We start from the raw sequence: 25813 nt of genomic DNA, 5'->3' as shown, positions 1-25813 counted from the left end.
CCTCTGCCAGGGTCCAGAAAGGACATGGAAGCTTGATGCCAAAAACTTGTAGAGAAGCAACTACCGCAGTAGTGGCAGCTGAACAGCTCATTAGGGCCCAACAGCAGGCCTGGCAGCAGCAGATGCAAAGACTGAGCCAGACCCTGAGAGAAGGGCAGCAACAGCTACAAGTGCTAATGCAGAATCAGTGAAAACCAATACCACAAGTACTGGAGCAGTTGGAAACCACTGAGAAAGTAGAGGACTAAGAAAATAATGAAATCAGAGAGGTCACCCCAGCTGTAGAAGCCAGAGAGGTCAACTCCAGTGGAAAGCAGTGCAGAAGCCCTGCAGGTTGTGGGAAGCATACACAATCATGGCATGATAGCAGCAGTGTACAGTGAAAGAGGCTACTTCAGTAAAGCATGTCCTAGAGAGAGAAAAGAAGAGACGGGACTCAACATGGTGATACCGTATGGTGAGGAATCTGGAAGCGTTCCTAATTCTGGTCTTGACACTTATATGTTTCCAGTGGAGATGGACAAAACTCCAACACCGGCACCAGTTGAAGGTGGGAGTGAATAAACCCTAAGAAGGAGGGAGCAAATTATTTATTTTACTTATTTATAACTTTTTTATACCGAAGTTCAAGTGACAGGGTTACTTATCATTCCGGTTTACATTACAAGTAGAAAATAATGACAAGTGTCTTACAATGAACAAGGAGATGAACAGCTTGGAGAACATAACTAGGAAAAAGAACAATGTGTGCAGTTACAACGAATTGGAGTTAAAGGGTAACAAGTGAAAATAGGAGGGAAATTAACTAATGGAGGGAGGAAGGGGGGAAGAAGTTACTGTAGCTAAGTAACCATAAACTTAGGTCATGGATAGCGATAGTCTGTGACAGTCTGTGGAGGCTATAGTCTGTGACAGTCTGTGGAGGCAATAGTCTGTGACAGTTTGTGGATGTTATGGGTGACTCAAGAAGTTATGGGAATGCTTGACCGAATTGTAATTCGGTCAAGCATTCCCATAACTTCCCGAATTGTAATTAATCAAGGCTGCAGAGATCATGAACCTTCAGAAACAGTGAGCCATGTTTGTGGAGAGCAGCAGCAGTTCCCCATTCTGACTGAACCACTCCCAGAGGAGCAAGTGACAAATCAAGGAGGATTTCTCTCTTATTGGTGAGGAAGGAGAAGACACCAGTGCTACCAAGAAACTGCCACTGGTTATACACTCAAAGGGGCAGAATCTCACAGAGGCCAAACTATAGGATAAAACTAATAAACTGGATGTTGTTAAGAGTGAGACTCTGGGAGTAACCTAGGCTGAAAAGGAGTCTTGGCTAGAGGTCTTCCCTTGGGGAAGCACAGAGGGGGTTGGGAAAAGTTCCAAGACACACAAAACTCAAGGGAGATATACCTGGGGGAAAGCTGGGTATGCTAGTTTCACAAAAGTGCAAGAAGTTAAGTTGGCATGGGTCAAAGAGAACCCAGGAATACACTGGGAACCCTTAACAGGGACCCCAAAAAGGGAAGGAAAAAGGTACATCGAGAAAAGGTGAACCACCCAAAATTGGTTTCTCTATGGTAAGAATAGTTGAACAAACCCCACAGAATGGAAGCACATAGGTTAGAACAAAAGACAACCCATAAGCTAGGGGTTCCGAACCTAGGTAAAAAAAAGGAAAGAGAAAGTCCAAAAGTAGGGCAGGAAAAGAGAATAAGAGTGAGAGTTTCCTAACTAGGGACATCGCCCTAGTAGCAGCAGATGCTCAATTTGACAAGACTGAACTGAGGGGGAGGGCATGGGACAAAGTGCACCAGAGAAACACTCTGTACACCTTAAAGGACAGAGCCCAGCTGTCTGGTCCCAGTACACCTTAAGACAAGACATTCTGGATGCAGGGCAGCTCCCCTGAGCAGGAATATAGTTGAGGCTCAGAGGAGAGTAAAGGGAGGTCCTGGAAAGGAGAAGGCAGATCCTAATAATAAAGCTGACCTACTGCTGCTGTTTTGGTGAGGTATTGCAAGGAAAGTAGTTCAAGATTTATATTAACTGTTGTCAAGAATAAACTTGTGGAAATAAATTCAAAAAGAAAGGAGAAAAACTGAGTGGCCAAATTACAATTTGTTAGAGAAAAAAAACCCTCAGTGAACCATGCTTAAATGGAGTGTGTGTGTGTGTGGGGGGGGGGGGGGCGTGGTCTGGGCTGGCCAGGAGAGCGGTCATTAGCCGCTGTTCCGGGGAAGCGCACGCCGGCAGCCGGCCAGCACACATAACTTGCTTCTACTCTGGAGGAGCAGTAAGTAATAAAATAAAAAATTTAGGGAAAGGTAGATTAGGTTTATGGCGTGGGGAAGAGACAGGAAGATGCAGGAAGTGTAGGTAGGGGGTATGGAAGCTATCTGGTTTTATAACATGAGCGTGCGTGTTATAAAATTAGCACGTCCATGTGCTGCTTTGAAAATCTACCCCTAAGTTTTTATATTTGACACTTTATTAATATTGATATTTTAAAAACTGTAAATAGGTTTCTGTAATACAGTATTTTACCAGATTTCAACTGGAGAGGGCAAAGGAAAATAAAAGGGGAAAAACGGGTAGCTTATGGAGACAAAAAGGTTGCACATAGGGGTTTACGGCACATGGACTATTTGAAGAATATGCCTTTGGAGTGAACATATGGTTGTTGTGAAAATTTAAGTACCTTTATTCCAATACTGTTTATAGAAGGGGTGAGTTTCTGGAATGTGACCTAGACAATCATATATATTATTCCTGAAAGGAGGAGGATAGCTTCCCCCAAGTTTGGAGATTACAATTTAAATAATGTATCCATATAAGGAAAGTTTGTAATTTCTTAGAAACACTGTTTCAAATTTAATGACACTTTTATTGAATACCTGTTCAGTTATTCATATTTTTGACATTTTGAAAAATTAAAGTATTGATGTTTGCTGTCTGGCTGAAGCTTGGTTTGGAGAGGGGAAAGGTATGTTTGTGGCCCATGCATGCCCACCAGTTTATTCCTTTTCACATCAAGTTAGGACAGGAAAGAGAGGTTGGGCATGTGGCTTTTCTTTTTAGAGATTCACTGCAGATATGGAAAGCTGTTTTCCAGCAGGTAGATGTTGGAAACAGTGGGGATTGAACCTGTGGCCCCAAGTATTCAAAAGCCAGGGGATATTAAAGTGAAGCCACATGGACTCTGGCTTAGCAAGAATCCTGTAGAAATTATGAAGCTAAAACAACATTATGGAGACCCACCACGGGAGGCTCCCTATTGGCCCAGCATTTGGTGTGTCCCAGTTGAGGACTGGATATAAGAATCCCTAGCCTGACACACATTTGCTAGTCCAACAGTTCTCAGAGTTCATTCTGTGATTCTGCTGTTGCCTGGCCTTTTTCTGCATGTCCCTGGTTCTTACTGCATCTTGTCTCCTGCGCTGTCCCTGGTTTTCGGCCTCGCTTCTGGGTCCTGCTCAGTTTCCGGTTTCCAGCTCCCACCTTGTTATGTCTTGGTGGTGGCCTACACTCAAAAGCCCAATCTGCGGGGAATGGAGACTTCTTAAGGCAGAAGACATTGGCTCCAGACTGTATGGCCTCTCCAATGCAATGTATGCTCCAAGACATGTCCTGCCCAGGCACAGTACCTCCTATTCGGCCTCAGCGGAGCGGGCCATGACAGTGGAAGGAGTGAAGATTACGCTGCTTATGTTTGGGAAGAGTAATGAATTAGCCATTGGAGTGGCACCCCTCCAGAGTGTGGGGTGCCAAACTTACTGCTGTTGTTTAACAGATCTCAGCTTCGGTATTGGAGTTTATTGTGCTGGAGGATTTGATGGAAGTGGTTTCTTGGATGAACCATGGTACAGGATTTTTTTCTTTTTTACACACTAAATAGTGATAACTTTTAGAAATAACAGACGTCGTGTGTTTCCACAAAGTGATTAATTAAATTGAAATATTGTGTACTGATCATATCACTATATGATCACATCATAGGACCTTGGCCGGCCAGCACCATGTTGAAAAATGGTGGTACTGGGCCAAGAGCCATAGGGGAAGCTCCAGGTCCTTACTAGGCCACCAAGGATGTTACGGTAAGGACCAGAGAGGAGATGGAGGGGTGGTCTAGGATGCGATTGTTGGGGGGTTTGTTATGGGGAGGTTATTATAAAAAGGGAGTGAGGAAGAGCTTTCACTCGGGGCCTTCATTCACTTAAAATCTTTTATTATTTACTTTGAGCATCTCATGGGACAGTGGGACAGGGGATCTTCAAAGACCCCTGGGGTTTTGTCTGTACGGGGGAGGGGGGAGGCATTATTCAGGTTATTAGGGCTCTTTAAAAAGATGGCTGCCCCAGGCTGCAGGGCCAGCTTCGTGAGGTTGTCTGGAGGGAATTTCTAAACTGCAGTACCCTGTAGTGAAAATACTGTGGCTTAGCAAATGATACCCTAAGTTTATATCTAAAGCAGGGGTGGGCAATTAATTTTCCTATGGGGCCGCATGAGAAATTGGGATGGTTTTAGAGGGCCGGACTAATATAATTAACTCAGTTCTACCCAATACTGTATATAGTATATATACTATCCCTTCATAAACAAACAGTAAGTTAAATACAAATATTCAATGAAAATATGGAGGACCTAATTACATCATTCCCCCCCCAGCACATCTCTGGCCCCCTCCACACTCATTCCCCCCCTCCCAGCACATCTCTGGCTCCCCCACATTCTCATTCCCCTCCTCCCAGCACATCTCTGGCTCCCCCACACTCTCATTCCCCCCTCCCAGCACATCTCTGGCTCCCCCACACTCTCATTCCCCCCTCCCAGCACATCTCTGGCTCCCCCACACTCTCAGTCCCCCCTCCCAGCACATCTCTGGCTCCCCCACACTCTCAGTCCCCCCTCCCAGCACATCTCTGGCTCCCCCACACTCTCAGTCCCCCCTCCCAGCACATCTCTGGCTCCCCCACACTCTCATTCCCCCCTCCCAGCACATCTCTGGCTCCCCCACACTCTCAGTCCCCCCTCCCAGCACATCTCTGGCTCCCCCACACTCTCAGTCCCCCCTCCCAGCACATCTCTGGCTCCCCCACACTCTCAATCCCCCCTCCCAGCACATCTCTGGCTCCCCCACACTCTCAATCCCCCCTCCCAGCACATCTCTGGCTCCCCCACACTCTCAATCCCCCCTCCCAGCACATCTCTGGCTCCCCCACACTCTCAGTCCCCCCTCCCAGCACATCTCTGGCTCCCCCACACTCTCAGTCCCCCCTCCCAGCACATCTCTGGCTCCCCCACCCTCTCAGTCCCCCCTCCCAGCACATCTCTGGCTCCCCCACACTCTCAGCCCCCCCTCCCAGCACATCTCTGGCTCCCCCACACTCTCAGTCCCCCCTCCCAGCACATCTCTGGCTCCCCCACACTCTCAGTCCCCCCTCCCAGCACATCTCTGGCTCCCCCACACTCATTCCCCCCTCCCAGCACATCTCTGGCTCCCCCACACTCTCATTCCCCCCTCCCAGCACATCTCTGGCTCCCCCACACTCTCAGTCCCCCCTCCCAGCACATCTCTGGCTCCCCCACACTCTCAGTCCCCCCTCCCAGCACATCTCTGGCCCCCTCCACACTCTCAGTCCCCCCTCCCAGCACATCTCTGGCCCCCTCCACACTATCATTCCCCCCTCCCAGCACATCACTGGCCCCCTCCACACTCATTCCCCCCTCCAAGTACATCTCTGGCTCCCTCACACTCTCATTCCCCCCTCCCAGCACATCTCTGGCTCCCCCACACTCTCATTCCCCCCCTCCAAGCACATCTCTAGCCCCCACATACTCATTCCCCCTCCCAACATACTAATTCCTTCCCTCCTGATACCTGGCTATAGCTGCACACTCTGGATTCCTTTGCTGTTGCGCTCCAATTCCATGCTCCTGGCCTTCGCGTTCCGCCCACGTGCGATGCTGTGCAGTGCTGGCTGGGTCTGCCCACAAAATATGCTCCTGACGTGTGCATCAACAAGGCTTGCAGCTCCTGCTCTGATTGGCTTACTGCTGCAATTATAGGGATAGAGTGCACCTGCTATGGACAGGCTTCATCGCAGCAGCCAATCACTGTAACAGAGCACATGTCCCGCCCAACAAGCCCAAAAAAACGTGACTGGCAGAAAAAATAGCCCAATTAAAAGCAACCCGCTGTAAAAAAAAGTTCATTCTCCGCTCCCTCGATTGGCCGGTGCTGGGCAAGACTCGAGCGAAGGCATTTTTTTTTTACAGCTGAGCTCTGTGCTGCTAAATCAGGCGAGCTTCCTGGAACTTAAAGCAAAGGATTCCTAAAGAGGAAAAAGCAGAGGCTGCCCAGCTGAACCCTCCACCATAGCCACAACCTGCACAGCTTTCACCGGGTATTAGATAAAGGACCACGAAAGGCGGAACTGTGACGGTACAAGCTTCCTGCTTTTCTTTTAAGTAGGAAAGAAACTCGAGCGAAGGCACGCTGCCCGATTGGCCGGTGCTGGGCAAGGCTTGCCTCTGCAAGGGAAGGCAGTGTGCCTCATTCTCCGTCTGCTCTCAGCAGTGGGCGGGCCGGTCACAGACAGTAGGCGGGCCGGATTCGGCCCGCGGGCCGCCCCTTGCCCAGGTCTGATCTAAAGCAATAGTGGGTGTATTGTCTTGCCCAATGTCACAAAAAGCACGTGTGAGATTTGGACCCTGGCTCCCCTGGTTTTTAGCCCACTGCTCCACTCTATTCCATCCCACCACTTACCTTTATTCAACATACCTTCTATTCATTTTTTATATTCAACCCCCAGCCCACACATCTGTTTCATAAGTACTCCTCACCTGCCCCCCACCATATTGATCAGTGGCAGCACATTGGGCTACTTCCTCCTCCCGTCACCTGGGATTGACTGCAGATTTCAATTATGCTGCTGATCACAGAGCAATGAAGTTGAAAGCTGCAGGGGGGCCTGAGCAGCAAGAGAGGAAGCGGCAGCCCAATATTCTGCCATTGTTCTCCTTCTCTTACTGCTACCAGATCCGCATAGGGGGGCAGGAGGGGGAACTTTCCATCAGCAGAGATAGGAAAAATTTGCAGGAGGAAGTAGATTTTGCAGCTCTTCCTGCAGCTGTACCATCACGAGAGAACAGGGGCCATGGTTATGAAAAATTCTGAGCAAACTTCTGATTTAAGAGATTAGGAAGTGAAAAAAAAATGACAGACTGAAAGGCAGTGGTAGAAATAGCAGTCTGAAGATGACAGAGAAATGCTATTAAACATACTTAACATTTGCTTTTTCAGACTAAAGTTGGGATAGCTCTAAAAGTATTTTGCCAGTTGTAGAAAAACACTGAGGAATTTAATATTGCCTGCTAATCATTTGTTTGCATCCTCACATGTGAAGATAAGAATCAAAGATTTCTCAGGGGGGGTTTTTTTAGAAAGATTCTAAAATACTTAACTGTACTTTTGCTGGGAACTCAATAGGGGGTAATTTTTAAAGCAATGCATGCATCCATGTGTATGCGGTTTCCAGCGCGTGCACATGGATGCGCTGATTTTATAACATGTGTGCGGTGAAGCGGCCTAGGAGGGAACTGGGCAAAGGCCCGATTGCGTCACCACGTGTGTGTTAAACCCCCTCCCCTCCCAAGCGTGTGAGTGGGTACCCGCGCGCACATGCGCACGCTGATACAAAATCGGGCGTACAAGTGCGCGCAGATATCTGATTTTATAACATGCGTGCTTCACCGCACGCATGTTATAAAATCGGCGCATCCATGTGCGTGCACCGGAAACCGCATGCACATGGATGCATTGCTTTAAAAATTACCCCTTATTGAGTTTCCAGCAAAAAAATATACAGTTAAATATTTTAGAATCTTTCTTTAAAAAAAACCTGAGAAATCTTTGATTTTTATCTTCACATGTGAGGATGCTAACAAATGATTAGCAGGCAATATTAAGGAGCGGACTGGAAGGAAACTTCCCTATCCCCCTAACTAACCTTCCTCCTGTTTCCCCTCTCCACCCCGACCCCTAAACCCACCCTAATTATCCTATTTTTTTTTCTTTCAGAACTTACCCACTCGACAGAGCAGGAGTAGGTACCGCACGCCGGCCGGCTGCTGACACGCACTTCACCAGAACAATGCCCGGCCCTTTTCACAAACCTGGCACTTCTATGCGTACCGGCAGATATGCGCGTGGCTGGGCCGCTATGAAAATGCGCGCGGCGTGCGCACGACCACGTGTGTATCTGCCGGTATTCATGTGCGCCGGTGTTTAAAAATTCCCCTATAGGTGAGCAAGGGCAGTCCAAATCAGACTCAGGCCAGGGTCTCGAAATTTCAAGACGTATCAAGGGAACAAGTCCTAACTATTTTTTTTTTTAGATAAAACTCTGGTGACATCCTTCCTATTATAATTACAAATGGTAAAGAGGTCTTTGGAGACACTTTTTGTAACATTGTAAATGCATCTCTGCAAAACTTCTCTTTTCCAGAATCACTGAAACATGCTATGGTTAAACCATTATTGATGAAGCCTTCATTGGATGTTGTGTTAGAAATTACAGACCAGCTTCTAATCTTAGTTCCTCATAGATTTATTGAGGGCTATTTTAGTGCAACTTAATGTTGTCATGGAAATTAGGAAAGGGTTAGACCTGTTCAAGTCAAGCTTTTGTGCTAATTTTAGCACAGATACTGTATTGATATCTTTGACAGATGACTTTAGAATGCATGCAGATTCAGGGAATTATTCTGTATTGGTTCAGTTAGATCTTTCAGCTGTCTTCATCACCATGGACCATATAATCTTGACAGATAGCCTTCATGTCCTCCATGCTGGTTTTCTGTCTGGTAAGACCCAATTGGTGTACTGGAATGAACATTGTCAGTAGCTATTAGTCTGGAGTCCCATGGGGTAATTTTGTCCCCTGATTTATTTAATATTTGCAACCTTTGCAGAGTATTGTCAAATGCTATGGATCTGGGGGTACAGATATATTGCATATTGAAAGCAAATATGTCAAATCTCATTTGGACAGCTAAAGAAGTGTTTATCTGCAGTTTCAAACTGGAGGTATGACAATAAATTAACTTTGAATGCAGACAAAACAGAAGTTTCTTGGACTGGCAAATCGTCACTGTCTAATCTTGATTTCTGTCTTAGCACTGAAGATAATAATCCTGAACGTTCACTTACATATCAACTTAGATAAGCATATTGCAGAATTGAGAAGGACAGCATGTTTGAAACTGTGCCTGCTTCATTCTATAAAAGCAGTTCTTAATGAGATTCAATTTAAATTGGTCACTAAGAAAAATAAAGATTTTAGAAAGAAGGTATAGGCTTTGTATTTTATACAAGCATACAGTCAATACTATATTGGTAAGCAAGGATTGTTATAATGCAAGTGTTTTTGTTTTAAGTTTCTGTATGTTGTTTTTATAGTATTTTATGTTTTTATGAATGTGCATTATGTACTCTACCCTGAAAAATTAACTGGAAGTGGCAAATATAAAATGTTTTAAATAATAAAGTATTGCAATTCTTCCTGGGCTACCACAGAAAATTCTGAACAGTTTGCAATTAAACAGAACTCCACAGCAAGACTGATTTCTTATGTTGCATTTAGGGGCAAATTTTAAAAGCGTTGCTCATGTTAAAAGGCCCATATATGCGAGTATGTAGGCTGTGTGTGAGCAACATGTATTTTAAAAGCTATTAATTTTTGGATATAAAAAAGGGTCGGAGTTGGGACATGTCAGGGGTGGAGCCAAAATCTACACACGTAAATCTGAATTTTAAATCCGGTGGCCACAGCGCATGGTGGGCTGTTAGCTGCACGTGTTTACTGCTCCTGGGGTGTAGGTCTGCATAAATCTCTGTTTAGGCCTAAAACGACTGGGAGAAGGGTCCGGATTAAATTGGGAGAGGGTAAACTGAAGAACCAGAGGTCTGAATGACCTTGAGATGGACAAACTGGTGGATTAATTGGTAAAACTGGAAATGTCCTTCACATGAGAATGTTTTAAAATCCGCTTACTTGCACACGTTAAAGCCAATAAAGTCCTAAGGAAGATATGTGAAATATATTTGTTCGAGTAACTGCTTAAAATTAGAGCACACATACATGCGCAACTGCAGACAAGATTTAAAATTCCAGTATGTACGCTCGAATGCCCATATGCACATGTGCGCTCGAATGCCCATATGCACATGTAAGCTCGAATGCCCATATGCAGCCAAGCCGCACATTTTACTTTCAGAAATTAGCGCCTACCCAAAGGTAGGTGTTAATTTCTCTCGGTACCGGGAAAGTAAAAACTGCTTTTCTGTATACCCTCTGGCTTAATATCATGGCGATATCATGGTGATATTAAGTCGGAGGTCCCAAAGGTTAAAAATAATCAAAAATTTAAAAAAAAAAAAAAATTTAAATCAGCCCGCGGCTCGCAGGTTGAAAACCGGACGCTCAATTTTGCCGGCGTCCGGTTTCCGAACCCATGGCTGTCAGAGGGTTTGAGAACCAACGCAGGCAAAATTGAGCGTCGGCTGTCAAACTCACTGACAGCCGCTGCTCCTGTCAAAAAGGAGGTGCTAGGGACGCACTAGTGTCCCTAGCGCCTCCTTTTACCGCTGGCCCTAATTAGCATATTTTTATTTACTGTGTCGCACGCACAGGACACTGGCCTGGGCGCTCGCCCGCTCTCCTGCGTTTCTTTCTGTATTGGCCTGATAATCAGCTTTTGCATTGTCTATCTCAGCGATTCTCACACCCAGTCCTCGGGACCCACAGGTCAGTCTGGTTTTTATCATATTCATAACAGTAAGCATAAATTACTGTAAATTTTCATGCACTCCCTCCCTCGGTGAGGCAGGAGCAGTTGCCATAATATGCAGCCCTCCCCTCCCTTGACTAGTCCAGGGCTGCTTACAGTGCTTAAAGCGCAATGTTAAAAGAAAACAAAACAATATAACAACGTTTCTGTTGCCATCACTTCTATATTTCTTTAGTGTCCAAGTCGATGCAAAATGCCATGAGAAAAAGGAACAATAATTTGTACTTTTAGGTATCCTTATACATACACTTGTGATAAAATTATTAGCCATGATCAAGACACTACATAAGAGGTGAAGAAAATCCACCTGAAAGTAAATTTGTAACTTCACTGACACCACATTCTTGGGATGTCAAACACAGGACAGGAAGCCAAATGATATGAAAACTCAAAAATGAATTCAAGCTATTGTTCTAAAATGACCAACTAAAGTCTTGGAACACATTTGTAATTTTACATTTGATACTTATTTTGCATCTCACATTAGAATGGTTACAGTTAACACTTCCTCAATACCTATATTTTGGGTGTCATAATTCACAAACTGGCCATCCTTTATTTTAAAGAGATTAACAAAAAGATTAACTCTTAAATTAAATTGCAGTATTAGGATCTCTTATTGGAAAATCTAATTTAACAAGATTAACAATTTCTTTTGAACATGAGCAAGAATTTGTATAATCCTTTGGAATTATAATTGCTGGGGGGCATCCAGAAACAAAAAAAGAAAGTACACTGTAAATAAATTACCTTATTGCAGTTTTCAGGCTGCCTTAGTAAATCTGTTTCTGTCACAGATAAATGGCTGATATTCTGGTCTGTGTGACAGCCTCTGGTGTATGAATGAATCTAGAATACACAAAAGTTTAAAAAGTAAATTATTTTGGTTTTTATATGGCACCTGTATCCGAGGCCCCTTACAAGAGAAAGGTTACAAACATGGTTAAAGATGGTACAAAGATTGATGAGTAATGGCAGTTTTATGAGAAAGCCAGATGAAGGAGAGAGGCTTTTCATTTAAATTTAAGAGATGAAAGGGAAAAGTAATATTGAATGTCCAATGGGAGTTGATTCCACAGAAAGTAAAACATTGACAGAGAAAGCTCAAGCATCCGAATAAGTTTGTTTAGTATGAGTTAGTGGCATGGAGTGCATGAGAGATATATCTAGAGCTAAAAGAAGACAGAAAAAATAAGGTGAGCCATGAATACATTTGAATATAAACAGTAGGACTCTGTACTGGAAGCAAAACCTGATGGGGGGTCAATGAAGAACATGAAGGAGAAGGGTGGTATGAGAACAGCAAGGAGACTGGTAAACAAGGTGGGCAGCAGAGTTTGGAAGGGGATAAAGAGATGATCAGAAAGACTATCCAACAGAGCACTAAAGGAACCAAGGAGAGAGCTTAAATAAGAAAACTGCAGGCGTCAACAGATCAATGATATATTTTCCTGATGTTGTACAACAAGAAACTCAAAGGAATAGAGGGTGGATACATTAGAAGTGATAAAATGAGATCAACAAGGGAATCAAAATTCCTAGCAGATGCAGAAAAGGAGACTGGGGTACAGCCTAGAATGATGAAACCAGGAAAAAGTATAGAGCGGTCCACAAGTCACGCTACTGACTTTACGTCCTGAACATTTCTTGGTTTATTTGCTGCTGAAATTTGTCAGCACAGGTTTTGACTGTGTCATTACTGTATTAATTACCATGAAAAATCCTCTGTTGGTTAACTATCCTCATAAAAGATTCTGCCTAATGTCTATCCTACATGTCCCTTGTTGCTATTTCTCCATACTTTATGTTTTCTGCTCAGTGAAAATAGAGAAGACTGGATACTATCTTCTTTATAAACCCCTTTATATATCAAAATACTACTATTATGTCTCCATTCAGTTTTTTCTAGGCTAAATAAGTGCAACTCTCTCAACCTTTCTTCATGGGAAGAAATATTAAGACTTCATATTATTACTGTTCTCCAGAGTTTCTCCAAAATCTCCAGGTACTCCATGTCATTCTTCAAGTAAAGGAATACTTCTATTCTGTCATAGCTCATTATCTAGACCTTAATTGTTGTCCTTTTTTTTTTAATCTCTGCTAGACTTTCTTCATAAATTTCCACAACTTTCTCATAAGAAAATAATATATGCAATGATGAGTCAGACAATAGGTCCATCAAGCCCAGTATCCAATCTCTGACAGTGGTCAGTATGTATTACACCTACCTGCCAGATCCCAAAAAGATTATTTCTTGTTGCTCACTTCCAGCGATATGTGGTGGCTTTTCCAAACTTACCTGGCTAAAATGGTTTATGACTTTTTCTTGCCAGAACATGTCCAAATCCCTTTTTAATCAAGTTCTGATAGATGCCTTGATCAAGCAGAGTTTATCATCTCCGATGACAGTAGGATGTCAGTCCTCACTATCTGATTGAGCCCAGCATGTAAAATGTCTATCAAAGTGTCTAGAACTTTGACTGTGTCTCAACAAGCATGGCCATGCATGCTATTATGCTATGCATCCACACAGGTTCCCTTCAGTCTTGCATTTTAGCATTAAAAAAACATATAAATCAACTCCAAGGGGAGGGGGAAGGTCTCATAAGAACTGACATTCTACTGTCAATCTGAAAACACCAGTTACAGGTAAGCAACACTGCGTTCTCCGAGGATAAACAGGATGGCAGTCCTCACACATGGGGACATCTCTAGCTACAGGCTGCCCTCAATGGAAAAAGGGGAGACAACAAATAAGTATCACAGCAATATTTTTCATGGAAACAAGCCTTTTTACCATTTTATATTTAACCTATAAGGGAGCCACTGAAACAAAAATAGGCCCTAGGAGGGAAAGAAATAGGGTTCTACATCTCAAACAATTCTGCAGGACATACTGGCCAAACCTACTGTCACATTGGCCATCACAGTCCAAACACTAGTGAGATGTGAATGAGTAAAGAGATCTCCATGTCATAACTCTGGAGATCTGCTCCATGGGGACTGATTGTAGGTGTCCTACCAGCAATGACATGGCTCGGACGAAATGCGCCTTGACATGGCCTACCAAATTCAGCCCCATCTGGTCATAACAAAACATGATGCATTTGCTAGCCAATTTGATAAAATCTGTTTGGCAATAGTAAACCCTAGTTTATTTATGTCAACAAAAATGAAGAGTTAGAAGGACTTTCTATGAGCACCAGTTCGCCCCAGGCAGAAGACCAAGGCTCTTTTTGAGTTCCAAATTGTGCAATGCTTGTTCACCTTAGTGGACATGTGGCCTGGGGTGGTGTGGCTATGGGGTGGGATGTTTGCCCTGTATGACCCAGCAGAAATAAGACACACACTTTGAGGTTATACTAGCAAAGGAATATACATTGTAAAAGGCAATGGCAATAAGCATGCAATATAAGCAGCAAAAGCAATATACTGATAAGCAATATTAGGATAATATATTAACACAGACTTGGAGCTAAAAATAGATGAAAGTAAATTAATACTTATATGAGTATGTCCTGCTCAGCTTGCTTGGCCGGGCAATCTGAGGCAGGCGGGCGAGTTCTAGTCTCCTGTTCCGGTTCCCTTGGTGATCAAGTGGGGCAACTCTGGTGGTGGTCCCTCTGTGGTACGGACAACAGCTCTGGCTCTCTGGGACAAGGTACTGCAGTGCTGGGGTCATAGTAGTCATTGTGGGCTGAAATTAGGATCTGAAGTCCACTCTGTGCCAAAGACTGCTTCCAAACCTCCCTCCTATATACACTTAATTGCGAAATTGATACTGGGCTACCATCCAGGATGGGATGACAGCCAGGTCTAGATTAAAATTCTAGGGCTTTCTCTGAATGCATGGACATAGTTTTGCACCCTCTGTTCTTGCCATCACACTATGAGAGGGGGGTTCCATGGGTTGTGTGTTAGGTGTCTTGCGCTCATGTGTGTCTCATCTCTCACTAAAACAGAGATATACTGTTCCCCTTTGTGCTGTCTGAACCTAATGTAGTTACTTCCTCTTTTGAGACACTGTAGGAGGCTATGCGGATGTTAATCATAGGATTTTCAGGGAACTTTCTCCAACGGATGTCAAGGGTTTTAGATTCTTTCCCCAGGGCACAGAGGAATGAGTTCTTGACCTCTTGGCCTTCTTGAGAGTGGATATGATTACCACAGATCGGTGTAGCAACTGCCGCTTTTTAAATCCAGGAGCCTTTTGGACAAGATAGATCATGTCCACCTTCTTACTAACAGAAGCCACAGAGAGGGGGTGCTCCCACATCTTCATCTCCACCCCTTGAAGGACTTCATGGACTGGGACTGCATGACTTCCTTAGGAAGCTCCATAAACTGAAGGATGTGCATTATTTTATTTCTGGTTTCATCCTCCATCTGTAAAGAAAAAGGAATGGCTTTAGCCATTTTGTTCATAAAGCCTATGAAGGAGGTCCTCAGGAGGGGATTTTCTTCTCTCTGGTAGTCAGAGCAGAATCCCGTCAACACCTCCTCTTCAGAGGCATCTGCAGAGTCAAAGCCACACTGCCAAGAGTATTAGAATTCCTACTCACCCTGGTCTACCAATGGTGAGGACTCCCTTGTTGCTCATCCCCCAACCAAGGTCTCAAGGACCACTACAATTAACTGTTTGGCCTGAATCCCAAGGAGCTTTGACAGTCTGGAGAAGCTTTCTCCTCCAAGGAGCTGATCAACAGCAGGGTGGTAGTCACTGATCCTGATACTCCTCCAAGCATCAGCATTGGATCCGGTACCAGTAACTGTGCTGGTGTCTCACTATCATGCACACCCATAAGGAATCCAACAGAAGCTTGTCCACAACTACCTCGGTGCCCTCTATGGCACAGCACCAAGGCTCTGCAGCACTTTCTCCAAGGCCTGCTGGATCTTTCTATCCACCTCCTCCTAGAAGACAGCTGATGCCAATACCAACTGGGAGGCAGGAGGGGGTAAACACGTCCTCAGAACAGAGGTGGATCGGTAGCAGATACCTGGACTGGTAGAAGCTGTCGCAATTCTCTGGCCTGCTTAGAAGATGAGCTCCCAGCATCTGGCTTCGGCTTCCCTTAATGCTCTGCATGGGATCTGCTTAATACCAGTGTGGAAAAGGTAAACCCAACTCCTTCTTTGATCAGGAAGAGTCAGACAAAGGCCTACTCTGGGTTCCTTATAGATGAGCAACCTCGAGGGAACAGATGGTCCCATGATGCCACTGATTCAGCTCCAAGTTCAATGGATTGGTCTTCCAGTGCCCAAAATGCTTTTCCATGAGTTCTATTTGGGAACAGTGTCCATTCAAGGTCATGGTCACACATTTGCAACATCCTTGGACATCATGCAATGCCCCCAGGCACAGGATACATCTAACATGGAGGTCCATGATAGACAGAATCTTTGTGCACCAATGACATTGCTGAAACCTGCTAGATATGATGGGCCTAAATAAAAAGGCTGCAAAATCAAACTCGATGGTGGGCACACTCAGTGTGTCTCGAAAGCTGGCAGGTACCAACAGCACACTGTTGTGGAACCAAGTACTAGAAAGAAACGTTTTTAGTACAAAATAATTAATTAATTTTCAGAATAAAACCATACATCAACAAGAATAATGGACATCATGTCAATAATAAATAAAGAAGAGGAGGAAGAAATGTGCCAAGCAATCACAATTAACACTGAGAATGCAGAAAACAACTAAGATGTAGACAACAATATTGGGTTCCAAACTTTTCTGGCCTCTAAGACAAAGCCCTTACGCTCTGCCACAAGTAGGCTCATATTTTCAAAAAGTACAAATAGTATTCCACCACATACTCACATCCAACAATGTATTATTTTTCCAGTTATTTAAAATTAACTATGAAGCCACATGCAACAAGAAATTCAAAAGTTTCTTCGCATGGGAAGATAGACCAGCATCTACAGCCAGGGATTTCTGTATAACAACTCTATCTTGATGAAAAGGAAGATAAACACAGATTCTATCTCATACCTGAGACCAAAAGGGCAAATGATTAGGACAAGAGGAGATGAGAAAAGGTACCTAGCTCATTCAAACAAGACCAATATTTGTCATTCCCATTACCCGTAACTTCGGCAAGTTTAAGAGAAGTCCAAACTGCTCTATGAGCAGTAAGAGAGGCAGAAAATGACCCTCTTAAGTAACTTATCACAAAAAATAGGCTAATTGTCAAAATCACAGTTTATGTCCAGATCCTTTTTCCATTCTCTGATATACCAACACAGCTACCTGGGAGTCTAGCCTTAATCAATTTGTAAAACTTTGAAGAGGGCTTGGTACCAGCTAGAATACTCTCATAAATATGCATAGTATGGGATATATCAGATAAACCCAGTAAAGTATTTTTAGAGGCCAATATACAATGTCATAGTTTTATCCACTGAAAGAATTGGGAAGTAGATAAACGCAATTCCATTTGCAATTCAGCAAAGGAGCGGGACTTCCCAAACATAACCAACTGTCCAAGAGCCCAGACTCCAGAATCAACCTAAACCTTCCAGAAAAGAAATATTATTTTAAACACTTATTATTATCCCATAACAGCATCTTTTTGGATAATGTTAAAGAAATTTGAGAAAACATCTCAAAAGGTTGCCACTAAGGTGGCCTTTAAAACTAAGTGATTCTCCAAAAAGGGAGGCAAGTACATATCAGAAAAATAAGACATAAGATTAGGATCAACCAAGGATTCCTCCAAACTCAGCCACATGGGTTTAGAGGAAAAGACATCTGTCTGCAACCATAAACAACCCTGCTTCAAGTTAGAAAACAAAATCTGGAAAACTGACATCCCCCAAATTTTCAAGTTTTTAGTTTTTTGAGAGCAAGCCTTGAGGTTTTAACATAACACAAGAAAAGAACAAGGAGTCTTTCAATATTCGTGTATACCATCACATGAAAAGGGAGTGATAACATACTAAATACATAGTTCACTTTTAGAGCAAGTACCATTTTACTGGTCTCTAATCTATCCCACCAAGAAAAAAATGCACTAGAGACCAAAGTGTAACCAAGTCTTTAGTAAGAGTAATTAAATAATCCACACATGCCTCCATGGTAGCTTGTAGAATAAAACTCAACCACACTCCAAAATATTTAAAGGCAGTCAATGTCCAATGAAATTGATAAGCAACAAGATCTACTGAAAGAATATACTGATTTAAAGGAATAGCTAATGATTTGGTCCAATTAACCGTATAGCCCAAAAAACTAAGAAAGTATCTATGGTATGCAGAAGAGCTGGAACAAAGTCCAGAATAATAAAGGACAAAAGATCATCAGCATATATAGGAAACATACAATCCAATTGCTTGTATCACATATGGACAATGAATAAAGTCTCCTCCCACAGATTACAAAAAAAAAAAACACGAGACCTGTAAACACTGAAGTTCCCCCATACAAAAAGAAAGGATATACACACTATACTCTCATTCATTGTGTAACCCATATCCCACAGAATACAGGAAAATGGAGAGCAGGAACTGTTGAGGAGACAGTAATGTAGAGTAAATTTAGGGGTAACAAAGATAGTGGTTAAACAAACAGAAAAGTCAAAGTGCAATAAAAAACAGCATAATCCTGTAAGGATAGAAATAACAGGACATTTCAAAGCGTAAGAATATAAGAATATAAGCACATGCCATACTGGGTCAGACCAAGGGTCCATCAAGCCCAGCATCCTGTTTCCAACAGTGGCCAATCCAGGCCATAAGAACCTGGCAAGTACCTAAAAACTAAGCCTATTCCATGTTACCGTTGCTAGGAATTAATACTTTTTTTTTTTTTGGTAGTAGGGCCAGATTTGCATTTCTGGTGCTCATAGGCACCATGGTGGATGGTAGGAGCCTACCCTCCCCCGAGATGTGGGGTGGCCACCCCCAACCACTTAACTAAAGCAGCGCTGTTTGGATCCTGTGGCGCAGGCAACTTAAAACCTGAAGCCGCCCGCCACATGCTCAAGGCCCTGCCCTTTGCACTGGTTTCCATAGTAACAGGAAGCCATGTGGGAGGAGGGGGGAAGTACCACCATATGGCTTTGGGCATGTGGCAGATAGCGGCAGGCCCTGTACTGAATTTTTTTTTTTTTAAGTTGCTGCTACTGCTGGATCAGGATGCTGCTGCTTTAGATAAGCAGCTGGGAGGGAGGCCTTGATAAAGATGGAGTAGCAGCGGTAACACTCCAGCACCTATCAACCCTTTTTTGCATCTTACTGCTGTTATAAGATTGCTCTTATGTCTGTTTTGACTCAATGACCCAATACAGATGAATTAAAAAAAAAAAAAAAAATTGGCACCAGAGGCAGTTGCCTATTTTGCTTATGCCTAAATCTGGGCCTGATTAGTAGCTCTATGCAAGATACATTCAGGTACAGTCAATTATTTCCCTGTCCCCAGAGGGCTTGCACACTAAGTTTTATGTGAGGGAATGTAAGATGAAGTGACTTGTCCAATGTCACAAGGAGAATCAGCAGGATTTGAAGCCTGCTGCTCTAACCATTAGGCTAGCTCCTCCATGTCACTTTAGAATGACATTTCAAACTAGGAGGAGACTTTATTCAAACATCTAATATATATCTGTGTTCAGTACTAGTATAGCAATGCTGTATATAATTTGATACTTGATTACAATACTACTAAATGAAACAAAAAGAAAGTTGAATAAATAAGTTTCCATCACACAACTGATCATGATGGAGGTTTTCCAGCAGGATGAGGGAAGAGCAAACTGCTTCTACCTGACAAAACAGGCTAAAGGCTTCTTCTGGGACAGGAGAAAACAATGTCCCATCATCCTACAAGTGTCACAAAATGGAAGACAATACTCAGTGTGCCTGTTTACAGCATGCTCTGCAGAGACCAAACAAATAGTGCATCCATGCATAAGGCATTAAGGTTTATAGGTCCGAAACCAAAGCTTTTAAAAATGGTCAGAATGAATTTGCATGGAGAAGGCCCCATCCATACCTTGTGCAAAATAGCACACTCCTCCTGTTGTGCTGCATGTAGAGTCCTCCAGCAGAATCGTAGTTTACCATTTAACCACTGAAGGTATCTGACATCAGTTTCACCTTGCCGGGAAAATGGAGATATAGTTTCCTCCTTAATTTTGTGTCTGGCAGTATGGATGGCTTTGCACTAAATGAAGCAAAAGATAATTCAAAACACATTTTGTTGCTCTTTGAGCACATCCAACAGCAAAATTACTACTAGAGAAAGAATAATAAAGTAAGGTTGTTAATAACAGTGTCTCAGCTGCATTTCAACATAAGCAGCAGAATCATGCCTGCCAAAAGCAAATACACACCCTTAATAATATATCTTATTTGTAATTTAAAAATCGTACAGCAGTGTAAAAAAATTCTATAAAATGAATGCATAAAAATGTAGCCAGCTATAAAAAAAAAAAAAAAAAAGGATGCAGAATTAAACTTATATCTGTAAAGAAGTCATAAAATAAGATTGTGCAGAAAGAAATTCATCCCTTTACTCCAAAAATGCTGGCTGCACCTAAGATTTCACATTCCTACTAGATGAATATAAGAAAATGTACAGGAGAGGGGGGCTAAAAAGAAATGTTGCACCCATTTCAAATCTTTCTCTGGATCCTTGTCCCCTTTTCTTCACTGCTAAACACAATAAACCATGCTTTATAAAGCATTAAAAGTACTAGTTGAAATCACTGCATTTGAGAAGCCATTACCTGACGTCTAATTGGAGGCCAGTCCAAATGCCAAATGTAAGTAGACATGCCAATTGCTTGAAAATAGGTGCTGATGGTTGTTGATAGGATTACAACAGCTATGCTTGTTTGACGGTAAATAGGGCTTTGTACAACAGCAAAAAGTTCCTGATAACCTGTTTCATTGTCTACCAAGGAAATACAAAATGGCTCAGAACTTTCGGTTTAGACAAAGTTGTTTATTACTGGAGGAAGAGGGAGTGGCGGCATCTAGCTGCAGGGCAGAAGAGCGGTGCCATTGTTCCAAGCAGCCGACTAGGGAATCTGAGTGAGAGCGCTGGCTCACAGGTCTGTCCCATGAGCCGGAAAACGAAACAATTCTTTTCATAAGTAAAATATATTTACTTAGAAAGCTCTGAGTGATGTACAATAAATCATCTAAAACAGTATATAAAACTACATTCATCTAATTCTTTTCACTGGTGACAATGTTTGACATTCTGTCAACAAAAACCATATTTATATAAACTCAGGGATGAAGTAATACTCCATTCTTGTCACAATGTCAAATCAAATTATACTGTTACATTCAGTGCACAAAATAATGCAGAGTGAATTCTCTCAGAATTTCTAGTTTCCTTGCCTTTGACCCATTTTAAACCTGAGCTCCATATGAGATGTCATTTTCAGGAGACTTACAGACAATGACCAAGCCACTGTCATCACATTAACTGACTTTATTCAGACCACTCGATCCTGCAAGCGAGCGAGGAATTGCAAGCATGTCAACCAAATGGCACGGGCTTCCAGCTGATTGATGCTCCAGAGGTACTCTTCTGTAAACCAGCACCCTTGCACTTTCAACTCCTGACAGTAAGCTTCCCAAACCTGGAGGCTCATATCCATCGTACATAGTAGCCAGTCCAGTGTTCGCAGGAGAACGCTCCTCATTAGATGATCTGCCTGCAACTACCAATGCAGTCAGATCCTGTTCTCCACTGGTAATAAATCGTATCAAGGAGTTCTAAGACTGTAGACTCTAATGGATAAGCAGTGTGCGCTGAAGAGGATGCCAATGCGCTCTTGCCTACAGAACCACCTCTCAGATGACTGCCATCAACCTGCGCATTTGTGGATAAGACTACACCATCAGGCATATTGTTTCCGTCAATTGTTGCACCTGTGCTATTAGTTCTGAATGCGGAACCCCAACAGGGACACCTGTCTAGCTTCATGTCAAAATGAACCCCTAGATGCTCAAGTATCTGGAATGGCTTCAGATTGCTCTTTGCCAAGTTCACCATCCAACCTAGTTCCTGCAGCAAGGAGATCACTTTGCGAGGGGGCCTGAAAATTCTCTTTCATAGCTCTTGGTCTGAATTAGCTAATCATCTAAGTACGGGAGGATCAGAATGTTATCCCCTCTCAACACTGCTGCTACCAGCACCAAACCAAAGGGTAGCATTCAAAAAGTGATATCATCGCCCCCAAAACAACAAAACACAGGAAACAGTTGATGCTCCAGCCAGGAATATGCAGATACTTCTTTGACAATCCAGAGATTTAATAAATCCCCCCAACTGTACTGCTCTTATCAGCAAGCATAAGATTTCCATACGGGAACAAGTCACTTGCAAAGGCCGGTTGACTCCCTTGTGATCCAGAATGGGGTGAAGGAATATCAGCCCGAATTATCTTGAGACATGGGCCCTGGTATCACAGTCCACAGGCTGAGAAGGCCTGACAACTTACACTCCACTGTCTGTCTCTTCTGCGGAGAACTGCAGAGAGAAACCACGAAAATGTCCCAAGGCAAACTGACAAACTCCAAAACATTGCCATCTCTCATCACCTCTAGACCCCACTGGTCTGAGGTGATCTTCATCCACCTCCAATAAAAAACAGAGATAAGTGACCCCCTACCTCCTGTTCCTGTGAGTGGGTCTGCACGCTTTCATTGAGGGGTTCGGGAAGGCACCACCACTTGAGCCCATGCTCCATCTGGGCTACCTGAGATGAAGGACTGAAACCTACCCAAAGGTCGAGCCATTTGAAAAGTTGCTCCTCTGTAGGGTAAAAAATGTTTGAAGCCCCCAGCTCAACGTATCGTGCCAAATGAGCATGGCACCTGCTTTTAATCCTCTGGTTTTACTGGCCATTTCTTTTTTTCACTCCCGAACCAGAGTGATCATTAAAAGACCACTTTGTAAGAGTAGGTTTTGGATTGTCTCGGCATCCATTCATCAGCCATAGCTGACGCTCAACCATGCTTAGCTTCCGAAATCAGATGAGATCAGGCTCATCCAGGGTGGAGAGGCTGTAAGGCACTGCCCTGAAATCAAACTAGACTCATCGACTTCCTGAGAGAGAGCAAGGAAGAGCAATCCACCAGGGAGCAGCAAGAGGCCATCTGTAATTCATTGCCTCCGCCTCGAGGCCTGCTTAAGTATAGCTTCAGTTCTCCTATCCTGCGCCTCCTTCAAGCCACTCACCCTGCCAAAGGGATAGTCACCCGCTTGGTGATGGCACACACAAGCGCATCCACTTTCAGAAAGCGCAACTGCTTTCTCTCTGTCGGATCCAGGGGGTACAGCGCTGCCAAGGCCCGTCCCCCTGTAAAAATAGCATCTGAGGCACCCCATTTAAGATCAATCAGTTCTTGAATATCATCCATAATACTTCACGTAAGGAATCTAAATGGGATTGATTGGCTTCGGCATACGGCACCCCCAGCATCTTCAGTGCCTGGGCGATCCAAGCCAGCAACCCATCTCTATGAAAGAAACGCAACATTTTGCTATACAGTTCCCGGAGGAATTTCCCAGCCTTCAGGGAATAAGGGGCGCTTTCACTATCCATACCACCTGGGTCCCAATCAGTGTGACCGGTAGCAGGTGCAGTCACACTCTGACACTTAACTGCGGCACCAGGTGTGCGGGGATTCACAGACTGTGATCCTGAACTCTTAGGCCTACCTAGTCAGCGACTGAGCAAAAACCTACAAGCAGGGCCTAGCCAAATGACTGCTCAACCCACCAAGCTGTTTCGCAGCAGATTTGCGTGAAGAAAAGTGCGTGAACGCCATCTTGGCCCACAGGGGGCATCGGTCCTGCACCCATTGAAAAGTCTTCCCCAGCTGACGACCCAGTTAGGGGAGCCCCAAAACCAGGCCACATCTCTGACAGGTCTCCCTCCAGACCTATTCCCGCATCATTCGTTTTTTTTTTTTAATTTATATTTTATTGGAATTTTATCAATTTTACATCAATAAAATACATGAAATAAGGATTACTAATAATTAAATACAAGGAAAGTAAGACATCTCAAATAATATGGATTATCAGTCTACTACCTTACCTCCAGTCCACATTATATTTGGGGAGTGTTACAACAAGCAATTATTCAAACACTAACATAATTTCAATGAGAGATAATATGTCTACTCTTTACATCAATACCTCAGCAATTCTCTAGATCACACAAATTTTGACTCTTTATCAAGAAGGAAAGTTTCCAAATGCGAAGGATCATAAAAATGTGTTTCCATCTAAGGTAATACAGCACTTGCATAGAAATTTAAGCAAAAATAGTGCACCTAAAGAAAAACCCTGTCTTTTAATTCTAGGAAGGGAGGGCTCAGCAAAAACAGCCTCCAAGTAGTGCTGATACAAGGTGGGGGGGAGGGGGGGAGAGATGCCACGCTGAGATGGTTGAATATGACAAACAGCTGTTTCAAAGCAGCATTGCCACGCTGGGTCCATGTTTGAACATTTTTTGCCAACATTAATAAAACTTAAATATAAAAAAAGAATATGGCTAACAGCACAAAAGTAAACCCCTGCTACCAGCACACTCCCAAAGCGTCTGACCACTGTGTGCCCGCACAAGCGAGCCTAGACAGGGCGGCCAAAAACAAGGCCTGTCCAATAAGCGCACAAAAATTATAATGCACAACAGGTAGGCGCCAACCTGAGTGCTCATCCGGGCACGCTAGCGCAAGCCGATATCAGACAGTATTTCGGGGCAGACTTTTGCTCAGAAAAGCATGTGAACATTGCCATGGCCTTCCACGTAGCATCTAAGCAAAGACTGAGAGCAGGGCCTAGCCAAAAGGTTGCTCAACCCGCCAAGCTTCCTCGGAGGTGGGAATAGATGTTGGATCAGCATGCCAAGGCTCAGAGATTAGAAAGAAAATGGAAACCCTCAATCTTTTTTTTTTTTTTAATTTTACTCCTTACCTGAACGCAGCCCGTCCCAGCCGAATATAGAGATGCTCTTCAGCTGCGGGGGGAGAGGGCAAAGGCCTTCACCGCTGTGCTTGGCTTCCTGCACCCGCTAGGCTCTCATCTGTTTCTCTCTCTACAGCTAAATCCATGCCAGAAAACCAGCTAATGGCCTGAAGCACTTATCTGAGGGAGGGATCCGCAGATAGCACCTCAGGAAAACCCTGAGGGAGGAGGTATCATCATAGGAAAGTGGCCCAAATTAATTTCCCTTCTTCTTTTCTCCTTCATGTTCTATAAATATATATACATTTTTTTAAGCAATCCCCAGTATGGAGATGCATGTCCACCATCTGATGAATGGAGAATACTAGTGAGTAATGCCAGTTCAGGGGTATATATATATAACGTGACGTCAGCTTTGCTCCATCTCCATCTGCCGGTAGTTGTGCATAACCCACTGGTGTGGATTAACTGTCTGAATGCTAAGAAACAACCAAGAGGGCCCCGACTTCTAAGGTCTAGGGTACTGATACACAGAAATAAGGGAAAAGCATACAACTGTGTCTATGGCCAAGTACATAAGAAAACACATCAAGCAGCACTGTCTGAATTTTCAAGAAAGCTCATCACCCAGTAAAAAATGTTGCTAACTGCAATTTTTATGGGTTATCATAAGGCGTGGGAATAACTGCATGGAGCAGCAGCTACTATCCTTAAGAGAAATATGGGAGTAACCTACACAGAGCAGTAGTTCCTACCTTATGAAGCTTGCTGGGCAGACTGAATGGACCACTTGATCCTTTTCTGCCATCATTACTATGGATGTTACTATATGTTCCTGGATTGCTCTGAATATACCTTTCAGCATCATGTCAGATCATTGTTTATGAAGTGATCTCATCCTGAGAAATGTCCCACCATGCTGCTTTTGTATCCTTTATGATATATAATTTGGGGTTTGTGTAGGTTTATTCTTATCATTAACTTCTGGCCTGTTCCACCAGTGTAGCATCCCTCTTCAAATTT

General features: G+C 43.5%; 1 protein-coding gene across 4 annotated transcripts in view; it reads right to left on the bottom strand.

The window, feature by feature from the left end:
- The window catches only part of TEDC1 (tubulin epsilon and delta complex 1), a 176383-nt gene that overhangs the window by 121736 nt on the left and 28834 nt on the right, over positions 1-25813 (bottom strand). For 2 of the 4 annotated variants that reach the window (XM_029598831.1, XM_029598833.1), the window contains exons 4-5: positions 19847-20017; positions 11599-11697 (exon numbers count right to left, since the gene is read on the bottom strand). In XM_029598831.1, coding sequence (XP_029454691.1) covers positions 11599-11697; positions 19847-20017 — 270 coding nt within the window. The remainder of the gene's footprint in view (positions 1-11598; positions 11698-19846; positions 20018-25813) is intronic. The other 2 variants (XM_029598835.1, XM_029598834.1) reach the window with 1 other exon arrangement.

This window comes from Rhinatrema bivittatum, chromosome 4, assembly GCF_901001135.1.
Source record: "Rhinatrema bivittatum chromosome 4, aRhiBiv1.1, whole genome shotgun sequence".
NCBI lineage: Eukaryota > Metazoa > Chordata > Amphibia > Gymnophiona > Rhinatrematidae > Rhinatrema > Rhinatrema bivittatum.
The sequence above is the reverse complement of the archived record's forward strand: the minus strand, read 5'-3'. Positions and strand labels throughout refer to the sequence as shown.